The following is a 16532-nucleotide window of genomic DNA, read 5'->3' as shown; positions in this document are numbered from 1 at the left end:
AACTGACCAAGGTTTACTACGTACCCAATCAACTGATGTAAACCTATATGTTTACTACCTGATTTAGACTTTATTGTTTAATACTGATTTAGACCTCATGGTTTCATGACAAATATAAATTTTACAATTTATATCTTAATTTAACCCTTGTGATTAATATCAACATTAATTGTAGTATTACGCTTAATAAAGATAATTACCTTGCTTGATCGAGAGATAATTGTCTTCTTCTTATGAATTAAATTCTTAGTATAACTTTTCATCTGTTTAAGGAAGAAATTTATATTAATAACAATTTAGAAAACGAAAGGGATAAAAAAGAAAAGGAATCCAAGGCGATTTTTTAGAAAAAATGCCGACAACACACTAACAAAAAAATAAAAAAGGAATGCATAGTTGTTTATAAGAAGCTATCCAAAATAAATTTGGATCTCAAAATCTCATTTAATCTAATTTTCAAGGATATAGTTAAAAATAATAAATGATAAAAAAAATTAATTTTTTTAATAAAAACATTGTTTCATTGAAATATATAATGTTTCATATAAAGATGCACAGGTAAATCAATCAACCTTTAAGTTTTTTTTTTAAAAAATTAATATATAGAGACCAAATAATAAAGTGAAAAGTGAAAGGGTTAAGCAATATTAATGACTATTTTTGGCAATTGATTATATTATAAACCCTTACGTACATTCCCTTATTTAATCACTAGAATTAATATTTCTATGTTTAATTTTTTTTTCTTTCTTTATGTATTGTAGTTATTGCATTTCCTAACTCACAAGTCACATGTTGATTTTCTTTATATTTATACTCTATTTATTATCAATTAAATAAAAAAATTAAATATTCACATTATATTTATCGGGTTTTGTATATTTATATAAATATTTATTATCCTATTATTATTTATTATTCAATATAAAATAAAATAGTAATATATATTTAAAGTATATATTTAAAGTGTATATATATTGAAATTCTGGTACATCGGGTATGGGTTTGAGAAATGCTATTATTAGGATAAAAATAAGCCCTTAAATAGTTTTATCTTTCATTTTCATTTATGTATGTGTACAACTGTACATGATGGATAGATAATTTGATAACCTTACTTTGCAAATTCATATCCTAAAATGGTATTCCTGAAGAGTTAACTTTAGTAGCCGTACCCTATGTTAATAATATATAGGGTTTGAAAGGTTATCTAATTATAATTATATAGCTCTAATTCATGAATTAAGAAAATGATCCCACAAACAGGAAGGCCAATAAATAAAACCAATCCATCCAGAATATATAAAACACATTGATATAAAACCCAACCTGACATGATATGGCAAATTAACCTGAAATTTAAATAATTTGAGAATTTGATCGAGTTATAAATGATTAAAATTTAGATCTATAATTAACTCGGTCAAACTCAAATGACATATCATGTGAACTTAAAACTTAAATAAAACCAGGTTTTTTTATATTTTTTTAATAAATTCAAAATATATAAAATTAGTTTGTGAATATTTGGTTTTTTATATTTTTTTATAGCTTATATCTCTATGAAATATTTTTTATTATTATATATATATATTTATATAATTAGAATGTTTTTTTAACTTTTTTGGGTGTAATATAACTTATATGAAATATTTTAGATATTAAATTTTAAATATATTTTTTTTAATTTTCTTTAGGTTAACTCAAATGACGCATACCCGGTTTCTTTGCAAGATCAACTCCCGGCCCGGTTTAATAACTATCATGAAACAACATCAAAATTATTCCCTCCCTTTTCATATTTTATTGTCAGTTGTAATCCTCCTCCTCTTCTGTCTGTCTGCTCTTTCACTTCTCACTCGCGGTTTTCGCTCTAAACCCCCCTGAGAGGAGGTCATTTCTCCCTCACTCTTTCAAGAATCTTTTCCAATAAATTTTCTTCTAAACATCTTAATTTATGGATAATGATGACGAAGATAACAAATAACAAGTCCTTTTCTTTTTCAAATTATGTCTTCCTTAATTCTCAACAAGTCAGCACACATCAAAATCCGCCTCTTTCAAGGCTTTAACTCTCTCAAACACCTAAAACATGTCCACGCAGCCCTTCTCCGCCTCGGCCTCGACGAAGACAGTTACCTCCTTAACAAGGTCTTACGTTTCAGCTTCAACTTTGGCAACACAAACTATTCCCATCGCATATTTCATCAAACCAAAGAACCTAATATTTTCCTTTTCAATACAATGATCCATGGCTTAGTTTTGAATGATTCTTTCCAAGAATCCATTGAAATTTACCACTCAATGAGAAAAGAAGGGCTTTCTCCTGATAGTTTTACTTTCCCTTTTTTGTTGAAAGCGTGTGCCAGGCTTTTGGATTCTAAATTGGGTATTAAGTTGCATGGCCTTGTGGTTAAAGCGGGTTGTGAATCGGATGCGTTTGTTAATACTAGTTTGGTCAGTTTGTATGGGAAATGTGGGTTTATAGACAATGCATTTAAGGTGTTTGATGATATTCCCGAGAAGAATGTTGCTGCGTGGACGGCGATAATAAGTGGGTATATTGGTGTTGGGAAATGTAGGGAGGCGATTGATATGTTTCGTAGGTTGTTGGATATGGGTTTGAGGCCGGATAGTTTCAGTCTTGTTCGGGTTTTGGCTGCCTGCACACGAATTGGGGATTTGAGAAGTGGAGAGTGGATTGATGATTACATAACGAAGATTGGCATGGTAAGGAATGTGTTTGTGGCTACTTCTTTGGTGGATTTTTATGTCAAATGTGGAAACATGGAGAGAGCATGTAGTGTCTTTGATGGGATGCTGGAGAAGGATATTGTTTCTTGGAGTTCTATGATTCAGGGTTATGCTTCCAATGGGCTGCCTAAAGAAGCTTTAGACCTCTTTTTTAAAATGTTGAATGAGGGTTTCAGACCTGATTGTTATGCTATGGTGGGGGTTCTTTGTGCTTGTGCGAGGTTAGGAGCACTAGAATTAGGGAACTGGGCTAGCAATTTGATGGATAGAAATGAGTTCTTGGGCAATCCTGTCTTGGGTACGGCATTGATTGACATGTATGCAAAATGTGGGAGAATGGATAGCGCCTGGGAAGTTTTCAGGGGAATGAGGAAGAAAGATATAGTAGTTTGGAATGCAGCTATATCAGGTCTTGCCATGAGTGGACATGTCAAAGCAGCATTTGGACTTTTTGGCCAAATGGAGAAATCTGGGATTGAGCCGGATGGGAACACTTTTGTTGGCCTACTTTGTGCTTGTACTCATGCGGGTCTAGTTGACGAGGGTCGTCAATATTTTAATAGTATGGAACGTGTTTTTACCTTGACTCCAGAAATCGAACACTATGGATGCATGGTGGATCTCCTGGGCCGTGCAGGTTTCTTAGATGAAGCTCATCAGCTTGTCAAAAGTATGCCAATGGAGGCCAATGCTATTGTTTGGGGAGCATTGCTGGGTGGATGCAGGCTGCATAGAGATACCCAATTGGTGGAAGGTGTGCTGAAACAGCTCATAGCATTAGAACCGTCCAACTCAGGTAATTACGTTCTTTTGTCAAATATATATTCAGCAAGTCATAAATGGGAAGATGCAGCAAAGATTAGGTCAATCATGAGTGAGAGGGGGATTAAGAAAGTACCAGGGTATAGTTGGATTGAAGTGGATGGAGTTGTTCATGAATTCCTTGTGGGGGATACATCCCATCCCTTATCGGAGAAAATATATGCAAAACTTGGCGAATTGGTCAAGGACTTGAAAGCATCAGGTTATGTTCCCACAACAGATTATGTGCTGTTTGATATAGAAGAAGAGGAGAAGGAGCATTTCATTGGTTGTCACAGTGAGAAGCTGGCTATTGCCTTTGGTTTGATAAGCACAGCTCCAAATGACAAAATTCGTGTTGTGAAAAATCTTCGTGTTTGTGGTGATTGTCATGAGGCAATAAAGCACATTTCTAGGTTTACAGGTAGAGAGATAATTGTGAGAGATAACAACCGATTCCATTGTTTTAATGATGGTTCTTGTTCATGTAAAGATTATTGGTGAAATTTTTTTGGGAAATGGTTTCAACGGTACATGTTTGACGTGTTATTCTTACCTTTAGGAATAGAAATTAGTAGAAGCCTACAGGGAGAAGAAACTTTTGAAAAACAAAAGTATATACCAGTCCAACATGTCTAGATTCAAACAAAAGCATTATCATACCAGATTATATTAACAACTTAAAACAAGACATCCAATTGTTGGATTATACTTAAATCTTTCCAAGTAATTCTATAGTCATTTTTCAGGTGAGAACCTATTGCATCGCTTAGCAGAGCGTTGGACCTCTCATAATTGAGAATTAGGTTCAAATATTATTATTTGGGTCAATTTTGTTATTATTTTCTAGTTTTTTTGGATTTATTTTTTAATTCAGATTTTTATTTTTATTTTTATTTTGGATTTCTAGTTATTTTCTAGTAGAGGTAGGATTTTTTAACTTATTTATAGGTCTTGTAAATTTTTAAAGATGTAGACTTTATTAGTCCTATTTTCATATAAATAAATCATTACTTTAGAGTTCACATCTGTAACTATTTTTGCTCATTAAAATTTTAGTGTTTTTCGTGTTATGATTGTCTTTATAGCTTTCGCCTGTATTAGTTGATATCAGAGCTCAACGATTTTAGATTTATATTGCTTATTGTGTTATGCAATTTCATGGAAAATTGTTTGCTTGTTGTGTGTTGCTAAAAAACATGGTAGGAAAGTTCGTGGAGCGGGGTGTAGTCAATAAAGGGATAAGAAGGCTTTTTTTAGGGAGAAAAACGTTTAAGAGCTCGTCATGGAAGACATGTAAAGGCAGATCATAGAGCTGACTTGTAGGTTGAAAGAGTGGGACCTACGAGACTAGAACTAGAATCAGAACCATGAGAGTGATTGTAGGTCCCTGTAAGTACTAAAAAACAAAGGAGACAATCTCTTAAATTGGAAGAGATCAAATATGGGGATTTTGGTTTTCATGTCAAAATTCTTGAGTTCACTAGAACTTTACAAATAAAGAAGTTCATCGATTGGTTGAATGAAATTAACAGGATTTTTCAGTATAAGAAGGTTCCTAAGTAGACATGAGTTAAGTTAATCACAGTCAGACTGAATAACCAGGCATTTGTCTGGTGGGAACAATTGAAGAAGACGCGAGAAAGACAAGGAAAATAAAAAAATCAGTGATTGAGACAAGATGAAAAAAAGAAAGGTGAAAGAGCACTTCTTTCTTTTGACTATTCTTAAACCTTATACCTAGTATTTCTCATTCCACATGAACCATCAAGGATAAAGTCTACAGCCTGATAATAAATAGTGGTAGTTACGAGAATGTGGTTTTTGTAGAGGAAATGAGGAAACTTCAGCTAGCAACTGAAAGTCATCATTAGCCCTATAAGTTGATGTGGTTAAATAAAAACATTAAGGTAATTGTTAAGAAACGTTGTCTTGTTTTTTTCTACATAAGACAAATATTTTGATAGTGCTTTATGTGATGTGGTGTCTATAGATATGTGGCATGTCCTATTAAGAAGGTTATGATAGTTTGATAGAAGTGTGTTACATAATGGTAAAAAAACATGTATATCTTTAGCATTAAAGGAAAACATATGGTGGTGACACCTATGAAAGAGAAGGTGAAGGCGAAAACTAAGAAGGGGAAGAGCTTATTGTCTTTATCATAGCTTACAAAAGAGATAAGGGGTAAACAAGTAGTGTATGTTGTTCATAGTAGTAAAACTAGGAAGAAGTATATGATATGCTAACAAGTTTGCAGATTTGATGTTAGGAGAGTTAGCCTTGGGGATGCCTCCTATACCAAATATTCACCACCAGATTCACTTGGTTTTAGGTTCTAATCTCCCATACAAACTAGCTTATAGACTTTGCCCTAAGAAAGCTAAAGGGTTGCAGAGGCAGGTTGTGAAATTGTTAGAAAAAGGTACATTCAAGAAAGTATGAATCCATATATAGTCCTAGCTTCCTAGTCTTTAAGAAGAATGGTTCATGGTGTATGTGTATGGATAATCAAGCCATTAACTGGATCACATTAAAGTATAGGTTCCCGATAACACGTCTAGATAACATGAATGCAGTTGTTGAGCAACTGCTAAGAATTAGTAATGATGATTTTTTTCTGTCTCAAGTTCATCAACGAAGGCCGCTAATATTTGTGCAAGTCTTGTGTACAATTTATCAATTTTTCTTAGAAAACCTTATGAACATATTTCTTAATTTCCTAACTGAATAACCCCCTACCTTTGCATCTCAAGTGTACAATGTATCAATTTTTCTCTAAAAAAACTCTAAACCTTAGCTAGAAAGAAAAAAGGTTCATCTGTGGTCAAAACTCCTCCGGTATCGGCTCCAACGCCAGAGTCCACTGCCTATAATTCACTAACCGGTAACTGGTAGAGCTCGTATCATTTCCTTCCAAGACCTTAACCCCACTCTCTGATCCCTTCTCCTCCCACAAGTCCACGGCCATAGCAGGCAAAACCTTAGCACCACTTCTCTTCTTGCTCGACCTTTTCGCACAAGCAGCTATGGTAGACTCAATGATTGCCAACTCCGACGCAGAAATTTTACAGTTTGCCTTACTTAAAGGAACTGACAGGTATACCTTTCCAGGCAGAAGCTCATCGTCAGCTCGCATGGCTATTGTACGACTCCTTTGCTTCAGCTCATCTACTGGAGCGATGACATGGCCAGGTTCTTCAAGCATGAGCTCTGCAGCTTTTACCGGGAGACTTACCTGCCTTAAGTTTCCCTGAGAATTTATAAGTTTTGCAGTCTTAGGTTTTCTTGAGAGGGTAACAACAGCACAGCAAGAAGTGTAGTTTCCCATATTATTTCAAGTTTGATCAGCTTGCAAGAACAGCTAGCGCTAGCAATTGTGATGGTGTTTCTTTCTGGTTAATTTCTTAGGTCATTGGATAGGGGGGAAGGAGCCTATATATATAGAGAGAGAAAGAGAGTGAAGAAGAAGAGTGAAGAAGGGAGGAGGAGTCGAGTAAAAGAGTGGACGGTCAAAAGAGTGTAAAAGAAGAGTATTATGTGTTGACGGGACTCGGGAGTTGTGGGGAACAGAGAGAAAGAGGCTGCCCAGCTGGGAGTTGGAACAAAAACACGCATTTATTTTTCTATTTTGGTCATTATTTAGGCGTGAAAATGGTGCTGATTTTTGTCCTTTGTTTTTGTTTCGGCCTTGTGCGAAGAAGCCACATGGCACCACTAGAATTATTACCAAAGAGAAGAAGAAAAGTCCTCCTTGCAATTACCACATAAATTATTGAAAAATGAGCTTGAAACTTGAACGTTAACTATAAATACTGACTTTGCTTTGCACACTAATCTACGCCGCTGGTTAGCTTTAACTTTTTTTTAAAAAAAAATGATATTTAAGGTATTGCAAATATATTTAAAAAAATATATAAAAACACTGCGGCTTGATTTATAGCCCTGAGTGGTTAAATAAGCTATTTTTTTAATTAGATAAAAAAAACAAAGGACTAGAAATTGAAATTGAAAGAGTAATAAATGGATTCAAGCTTCTTTGAATTTCAAGTGTTTGAGATTAAAAAGTTGAAATTGTCTTCGTGTGATTTTGGTCCATTTGAGATTATATTTGATGGGGTTATGTCCATTAAATAATGAATTTTTTCAAAAAAAGTTTAACCCATAACTTAAGTTATAAGACTAGAAATATCGTACATAAAAAACCTATAAAACCGAATCCCTAACAAGTCAAATATTAAAGAAAAAAATAAGAAAAAAAAGCAACTACAAAAAATGATTCAAAATTAAAAGAAATTAAAAGAATGAAAATTAAAATCAAAAAAAAATAAAAATTAGAGGGCAACCATAAATTCTTTTTAGTGGAGGGTGAAATTGAAAAGAAAAATAACTTTAATAAAAGGATAATAAAATCAAAAGAATGAAAATCAAATTAGAAAAGAATAATATATCATAGATTGGAGGATGAAATTGAAAACTAATAAAAAAATTTAAAAAAAATTAAAAGAATTAGAAATAAAAAAGAATAAGATCCGATAATGATAACTCGTTCAACCACCGCTAACACATGTCATATTAACAGAAAAATAATGCAGTGGTGCTTCCAACAACATGAAGGAAAAGCATTTTTGGCCACTAGAAGACACTGCATGCACTACCTAAAGTGCACAGGCACCTCCCTTGCACACGTCAGATGCTTTTTCCATTTCAATAATAATTCACCTTTAGTAAAGGATCAAATTGCTTCTTATGAATTTGTTAATAACAAAAAAAAACCTACTAAAAAGACCTAAAGGCCCTTGGATACATAGTTTATTTTTTTATTTCAAGAGTAAATTTGTTATTTTACTGTATTTAAAAATAAAAAGATAAAAATACCTCTCTTTGCTGATTTTAAATTTTTTAACTTAAAGAGTAATCATTTAACTATACTTAAAAAACTAAAAAGATATATATATTATCGATCAAACCTTTAAGAACTAATGTGTCATGCAAAAAGATATACTCGCATTTGATTTTTCATAGAAAGGGAAAAAACAATGAATTTTTTGTGTGTACGGTGAAAATGCCTATAATTTTAGTGTTTTTTTTTACCAGATAGTCGTCTATACTCTACTATGAGTCAAGTTAAAATCTTTTTAAACATGAAAAAAAAATTTAAATATATTTTTAAAACATAAAAATAAAAGGACTGAAATGGCATAGCTATTTCTTTAGTGATAGATTGTAGCACCAAGCCAGTTTGACAAAACAAAAGTCACGTGGATAACTCTTAGCTCATACGAGATGACATGCCCGCGCGTTGCCGCGGGCTTATAAAATAAATGTACTTGATAGTGTTATAATTATGAACCAATGCTAGATAAGTAATAGAAATTAAAGGTATGATGGAGCAAATATTTCATGACGGAAAAAAACGTTGTGTTGGTGATCAAAAACTTAAAGACTGAACAAAATGATTTGTAGCAATCTACAGTGTTTTGTGAGGAAAAATATAGTGTTTTCGCCACATGATTTAGCTTTTCAGTTAATAAAAAGGAAAACAAATTACAAAGTTAAATTCTCTACCAACTTAATATTAAAAAAAAACCAATAAAGATAATTTTGGAAGGAAAAAAACCCATGAGAAAAAAGTTGCAGCAATTGACAATGTTTTGTGAGGAAAACTATAGCATTTTTCCCAATAAAATAAAATAAAAAACCATTTAGAGAAATATTGTAGCAATCCACAGTGTTTTGTGAGAAAAACTACAACGCTTTCCTCATATGATTTAACTTTATTGTAATTATAATTCTTAACCAACTCAATATTTAAAAAACAATCGACAAAGATAATTTTGGAAAAAAATCATAAAAAAATCACATGGAAAAACACTGCAACAATTCACAGTGTTTTAAATATAAAAAAAAATTACAAAGCTAAATTCTTAATCAGCTCAATATTAAAAAAAAAACAACAGAGACAATTTTAGAAAAAAAAAATAACAAAACAAACACCAACAAAAGAAAAAAAATCATGTTGGAAACACTGTAGCAATTCACAGTGTTTTGTGATGAAAGTTACAGTGCTTCCCCACATGATTTAGTCTTATTTGTAATGACTTGTAATTGTAATTCACAAACAACTCAATATTAAAAAAATAAAATTGAAAAAGATAATTTGAAAAAAATTATAACAAAAAAAAACTATACGGAGAGGACACTGTAGCAATCCACAATGTTCTATGAGCAAAGCTACAATGCTTTCCTCACATGATTAAGCTTTATTACAAAGTTAAATTTTAACCAACTCAATATTAAAAAAAATAAAATCGACGAAGATAATTTTGGAAAAAAATATTACAAAAAAAGAAAATGAAAAAAAACCATGTGAGAAAAAACTGTATCAATCCATAGTGTTTTGTAAGGAAAAACTTGTATTTACTTGTAATTGCAATTCTTAACCAGCTTAATATTAAAAAAATAAAATTGACAAAGATAATTTTAGGGAAAAACATAACAAAAACAGAAAAAAAAACCATGTGGGAAAAAACACTGTAGCAATCAACAGTAATTTTCGAGGAAAGTTATAGTGTTTTCCTCACATATTGTAACTGTAATTTTTAACCAGCTCAATATTAAAAAATAAAATAAAAAAAAGAAAATTTCGGAGAAAATTATAAAAAAAAACCATGCGGAGAAACACTGTAGCAATCGACGATGTTTAAAAGAAAAAAAATTACAAAACTAAATTCTCAATCAGCTCCATATTAAAAAAAATCAACAAATATAATTTTGAAAAATAAAGAAATAAAATAGAAAAATTATATGGAAAAACATTGTAGCAATCCACAGTATTTTAAAGAAAAAAATTACAAAGCAGAAATTTTAACCAGGTCAATATTTAAAAAGTAAAATAAAAAAAATAATTTTGGAAAAAACAAAAGAAAAAATAAATGAAAAAAAGAAAAAAATAGGAAAGTTGAAAAAAAAAGTAATTTTCAAAAAAAAAAACCAAAAAAAAACGAAAAAAAAAAGAAGACAAAAGTTAGCCAAAAAAAAAAAGAAAAGAAAACACTGCAGTAATCTGCCATGTTTTGTGTTGGGAAACAGTGATTCCCAACCCCATTTAGAATATGTTGTAATGTAATGTAATGTTGTAATTAACCCATAATACCATCTGGCCCTTACACCCACTGTCGTCTTCGTCTCTCATCCATATCCATTTAGATGTAGTTGTTGGTGCTATCCAATGCTTCGAGACCCTGGCTCAGTCAACTCTGCCAGGTTGGCTGACAACATTTTCAATCCAAGAAACTTACAAGACGACGTGGCAGCATATGAAATTGGAGAAATTTTCCACATGGGAAGAGGTGCACTTCACGCTTTGACATGTAAAACAAAGGTGAGCGGGTCTGATAAGGTGCGTTAAGATTCGGTGTAATGGCATCTTCCATCCCTCAACAATTTCAGTTTTGGCACATTGGGCCTATTTATTCTAAGAAACGCAATCAGGTCCTTGTACTATCATCGACCTTGTATAAATCTGATGTGTTTTACAGTGGGTGTAATCCTGGATCCACATAGATAACTATTCAGGCAGAGGCTTCTCAGAATTGTGACATGTGGCTCACTAAATCAAGTTTTAACGAAGAAATTTATAGAAATTTGATAATTATATTTATGGAAATAAAAATAATATATAGAAATGGGAAAGATTTTGGAGAGGATATGGCCCCAGCACACGTTTTATTTACGCCCCTGAAACCTCTGCATAAAATGTATATTAATAAATGCATTCATTTCATTTTGAATTACTCACCCAAAATTCAAACCCTTAATTTGATTAATCTCGTAGAGCCTGTGTATATTCGTCTACAATTTTGTAATTATTTGTACTTTTTTATTATTATTATTAACAACCGCTCTTTTTTTACTATTTATTTTCTTTCCCATGCTTATTATCGTATGACAGATGGCAAACTTTTCAATATTCTAAGTCTAAATGGTGATATATTGCAAATAATAAAACGTTCTTAATGACATATACGGCTACAAGATAACAATCATATATTTTTTTAATAGACACTTAATACAACATAATTGGAAAATAATATAGTTCATGGAATGTATTTTATGAAAAAAAAATATTACTATTAGACGAGCCTAACTTGAAAATTAATAATATCATATCAAAAATCTAATTTTATTATAAGTAATAATAAAAATAATCATTCCATCTTAAGATTTAAATTTATTTAAGTCTAATCAGTACAACTCGTGAGTTCTTAAATAGACAAGGTTAACATGTGTTGTAAAATTCAAGATGAAACATTCAAATAAATTCTTAAACATGATTATGGGTTCGCCCCTACCTGTGGCAGTTTTTTACCTGCATAGGGCAGAACGGACAAATTAGAGAGTTTTTAAGCCATCAAATTAGCCTTCCCTCACGCGCTTAAAGTTCAACTCACACCTTCACTACCGACGTGTTTATGATACGAGGAAGCCAAATTAAAGAAGTTTATAGGAAAGGAAAGGACAAGATTGAAATCTTCATCAGGTCTGTGTTCTAACAGTACTCAACTGGGATCATTGAAAAGCTGCAATGAATTGAATGCAGTTGTTGAGCAACTGCTAAGAATTTGCAATGATGATTTTTTTCTGTCTCAAGTTCATCAACGAAGGCCGCTAATATTTGTGCAAGTCTTGTGTACAATTTATCAATTTTTCTTAGAAAACCATATGAACATATATATTTCTTAATTTCCTAACTGAATAACCCCCTACCTTTGCATCTCAAGTGTACAACAATGTATCGATTTTTCTCTAAAAAAACTCTAAACCTTAGCTAGAAAGAAAAAAGGTTCATCTGTGGTCAAAACTCCTCCGGTATCGGCTCCAACGCCAGAGTCCACTGCCTATAATTCACTAACCGGTAACTGGTAGAGCTCGTATCATTTCCTTCCAAGACCTTAACCCCACTCTCTGATCCCTTCTCCTCCCACAAGTCCACGGCCATAGCAGGCAAAACCTTAGCACCACTTCTCTTCTTGCTCGACCTTTTCGCACAAGCAGCTATGGTAGACTCAATGATTGCCAACTCCGACGCAGAAATTTTACAGTTTGCCTTACTTAAAGGAACTGACAGGTATACCTTTCCAGGCAGAAGCTCATCGTCAGCTCGCATGGCTATTGTACGACTCCTTTGCTTCAGCTCATCTACTGGAGCGATGACATGGCCAGGTTCTTCAAGCATGAGCTCTGCAGCTTTTACCGGGAGACTTACTTGCCTTAAGTTTCCCTGAGAATTTATAAGTTTTGCAGTCTTAGGTTTACTTGAGAGGGTAACAACAGCACAGCAAGAAGTGTAGTTTCCCATATTATTTCAAGTTTGATCAGCTTGCAAGAACAGCTAGCGCTAGCAATTGTGATGGTGTTTCTTTCTGGTTAATTTCTTAGGTCATTGGATAGGGGGGAAGGAGCCTATATATAGAGAGAGAGAGAGAAGAAGAGTGGAGAAGGGAGGAGGAGTCAAGTAAAAGAGTGGACGGTCAAAAGAGTGTAAAAGAAGAGTATTATGTGTTGATGGGACTCGGGAGTTGTGGGGAACAGAGAGAAAGAGGCTGCCCAGCTGGGAGTTGGAACAAAAACACGCATTTGTTTTTCTATTTTGGTCATTATTTAGGCGTGAAAATGGTTGCTGATTTTTGTCCTTTGTTTTTGTTTCGGCCTTGTGCGAAGAAGCCACATGGCACCACTACCAAAGAGAAGAAAGAAAAGTCCTCCTTGTAATTACCACATAAATTATTGAAAAATGATATTCAAACTTGAACGTTAACTATAAATACTGACTTTGCATTGCACACTAAACTACGCCGCTGGTTAGCTTTAATTTTTTTTTTTAAATGATATTTAAGGTATTGCAAATATATTTAAAAAAAATATAAAAAACACTACGGCTTGATTTATAGCCCTGAGTGGTTAAATAAGCTGTTTTTTTTTTTTAATTAAGCAAAGGACTAGTAAATGAAATTGAAAGAGTAATAAATGGATTCAAGCTTCTTCGAATTTCAAGTGTTTGAGAATTGGTTCCTCAATTAAAAAGTTGAAATTGTCTTCGTGTGATTTTGGTCCATTTGAAATTAGATTTTATGGGGTTATGTCCATTAAATAATGGGTTTTAAAAAAAATGTTTAATCCATGACTCAGATTATTAGACCAGAAATATTATACATGAAAAAACTATGAAGTTGAATCCCTAACCAGTCAAAATGTTAAAGAATGAAATTAGAAAAAAAAACAGCTACAAAAAAAGATCCAAAATTAAAAATAGAAATTAAAAGAATAAGAATAAAAATTGAAATAAAAAAAATAAATTAGAAGGCAACCACAAATTCTTTTTATTGGAGGGTGAAATTGAAAAGAAAAATAACTTTAATAAAAGAACAATAAAATCAAAAGAATGAAGACCAAATTAGAAAAGAATAATATATCATAGATTGAATGATGAAATTGAAAACTAATAAAACTTTTACAAAAACACTAACAAAAAATTAGAAATAAAAAAGAATAAGCTCCACTAATGATAAATCATCCAACCACCACTTACACATGTCACATTAAACAGAATGCAATGGCGCTTTCAGCAACATGAAGGAAAAGTATTTTTGGTCACTAGAAAACACTACACGCAATACCTAAAGTGCAAAGAAAAAAGAGTATGAACATTAGTCTAATATTCAAATTTAGTTTCTGATTTTAAATTAATAAAATTTCATCTAATCTTAACAAATTAATCATCTATCCAACGAGTAATTTTTCCTCAACACCAAGCAATCCCCTATCCTAAGTAGTAAAAAAAAATCACCAAAGTCTAATTCCAAGTAAATGCAACATCAAATAAATAAATTGAAAAAAATAAGGAAAAAAAAAACTAAATTACCCAGAAATTTGTATTTTTTTTAAATACATTATGAAACACTATTACAATCCATGGTTTCTCTCTCTGTCTTTCTATATATATATATATATATATATATATATATATATATATTTATTTATTCCCCCAGTAGCTTTAGGTTTTTTTTTAGTGTGATTGCAATTTAACATTTTAATTTTTTTTCTAAAAAAAAACATGTTTCATCGTAGAAAAATCAAGTGGTGAGATCATTTTGCAACATCTATTTTGAACAGTATCTCTGCGATAAAGTGCCGGCGAATTTGCTAGTACAAAACACGTAGTACATGACGTTATGAGTACCCCGCGTGGAAACTGTGTGCACCTAGGAATGAATTGTTTTTTTTTTTTAAACAACCATTTAATTAAGTTTTTAATCCTTGCAGTATCTATTCTAATAATCTTACAAAACATCGAGCAAATATAAACACGTACAAAAGCTCTTCAGCTTTAGCTTTTCGTTAGCATATTCCCTTAATTAATTAAGTCTGTACACCTTTCCAAATGATCTATTATTATTATTATTATTATTATTATTTCATTTTAAAAAATACGAGTACAATTTCTTTTTTATTTTTTTGAATTGAAAGAATATTTCAGCCCTGAATAAATCTATTTTATTGAGTAAAATGTTTTTTTTCTCTTTGAAACGATTAGGACGAGGACAAATAGAAAAGAGAGACATGAGGAGCCCAGCGGCAGCCAGAAAACACCTCCACCAGCAAGAAAAAAGAAAGAAAGCGAAACAGAATAAAATCTGATGGGCTTGAAAATCGCAGGATACAGTGTTTGTGCTGTAACAAGTGAATCTGTGCTTGGACTTGTTGTCTCATCTCATCTACTTTTCTTTTTCGTCTTTTCAGCCCCTCGTCCCATTTCTAAAGGACGCATTTCAGTACAAAAGGAAAAAGGAAAAAACCTTTATTGCAGTCCAAATCCAAGGGGCGAAGGGAGGTTGTCTTGATTAGAGTCCGGTTGTGTTTGTTTTTTAAAGTATTTTTTATATTAAAATATATTAAAATGATATTTTTTTTATTTTTTTAAAATTATTTTTAAGATCAACACATCAAAATGATTCAAAACATATAAAAAAATTTAATTTTAACAAAAAACAAATTTTAAAATTTTTTAAAAACGCGGTTTACACCGTCATCTCAAAAATTGGACCCCGCAGTGTACAGCAAGGAGAATTTTGGAATATAAAACACACACAAAAAGAAAATAATAATAATAAAAAAAGTTTTATCAAATTAGGAATTCTAGATATGACCCAACTTCTGGGATGATGGGAATATCAGAAATCTTTCCTTCACTCTATCATACCGTTCCCATCTGAGAAAGGTGGGCACTGTGCATTATGCAGTCCATTTTATAAGCACAGCAGTTTCTTTACATAATAATATCTTCTGCTTCTGCTTTTTATCTTTTAAATTTATTATTTATAATAGAGTAAATAACATTTAATGTTTTTTTTTATAAACACTTGTGTTTATGGCAAATCTTATTTATTCGTGCTCGTTGATTCAATGATGAGACAGATTATAATAAATGATTGAATACCTGTGTTTAAATTTAAATTTATATTATTATTATAAACTTTTAGAAGCAATTTCTTAGAAATTCAACTGTTTATGTGAGTTCAAGCATATTCTAAAACAAGTCATGCCGGGTCAAAGATGAAATACCAATGCTTAAATTTAAAAAGTAAGTTTTACCTCAAATTCCGCTAACATGAAAGCAAATATCTAAAATAATAATAATTTCAAATGACCGTGATGATGCTTCAAAATTTAGGATACTTAGGAATTTTGTTTTTGTTTTTATGGTTGGATATTGGGTTTAATTAAGTGTTCATGTAATTAGATTTATTTTTTTATATATAGCAAATGAATGTGATAGTTTAATGTAAGAATCTTAACACCTGTAAAATAGTTATATTTTGATGGATTTGAAGATCCTCTTATGATTAAGTTGATATCTTTAAAGTGGAAAAGTGTAATAAATATGCAAAAAACATTAAATTCTAATAACAAAATTG

General features: G+C 31.7%; 3 protein-coding genes across 3 annotated transcripts; 1 reads left to right on the top strand and 2 right to left on the bottom strand.

Moving 5' to 3' along the window:
• Positions 1-1784: 1784 nt before the first annotated feature.
• Positions 1785-4088, top strand: LOC7468074 (putative pentatricopeptide repeat-containing protein At3g08820). Its single transcript, XM_024603165.2, has one exon. It carries the CDS (start codon positions 2011-2013, stop codon positions 4057-4059), a length of 2049 nt encoding a protein of 682 aa, XP_024458933.1. The 5' UTR covers positions 1785-2010; the 3' UTR covers positions 4060-4088.
• A 2097-nt stretch (positions 4089-6185) lies between these two features.
• LOC7487348 (uncharacterized) lies at positions 6186-7001 on the bottom strand. Its single transcript, XM_002308203.4, has one exon. It carries the CDS (start codon positions 6884-6886, stop codon positions 6383-6385), a length of 504 nt encoding a protein of 167 aa, XP_002308239.1. The 5' UTR covers positions 6887-7001; the 3' UTR covers positions 6186-6382.
• On the bottom strand, positions 6186-13035 carry LOC18100012 (uncharacterized). Its single transcript, XM_006381190.3, has 2 exons — positions 12325-13035; positions 6186-6297 (listed from the first exon to the last, which is right to left on the bottom strand). The coding sequence occupies exon 1, from the start codon at positions 12914-12916 to the stop codon at positions 12413-12415; it is 504 nt and encodes a 167-aa protein (XP_006381252.1). The 5' UTR covers positions 12917-13035; the 3' UTR covers positions 6186-6297; positions 12325-12412.
• Positions 13036-16532: the final 3497 nt, after the last annotated feature.

Source organism: Populus trichocarpa, chromosome 6 (genome assembly GCF_000002775.5).
Source record: "Populus trichocarpa isolate Nisqually-1 chromosome 6, P.trichocarpa_v4.1, whole genome shotgun sequence".
Lineage (NCBI taxonomy): Eukaryota > Viridiplantae > Streptophyta > Magnoliopsida > Malpighiales > Salicaceae > Populus > Populus trichocarpa.
The sequence above is the reverse complement of the archived record's forward strand: the minus strand, read 5'-3'. Positions and strand labels throughout refer to the sequence as shown.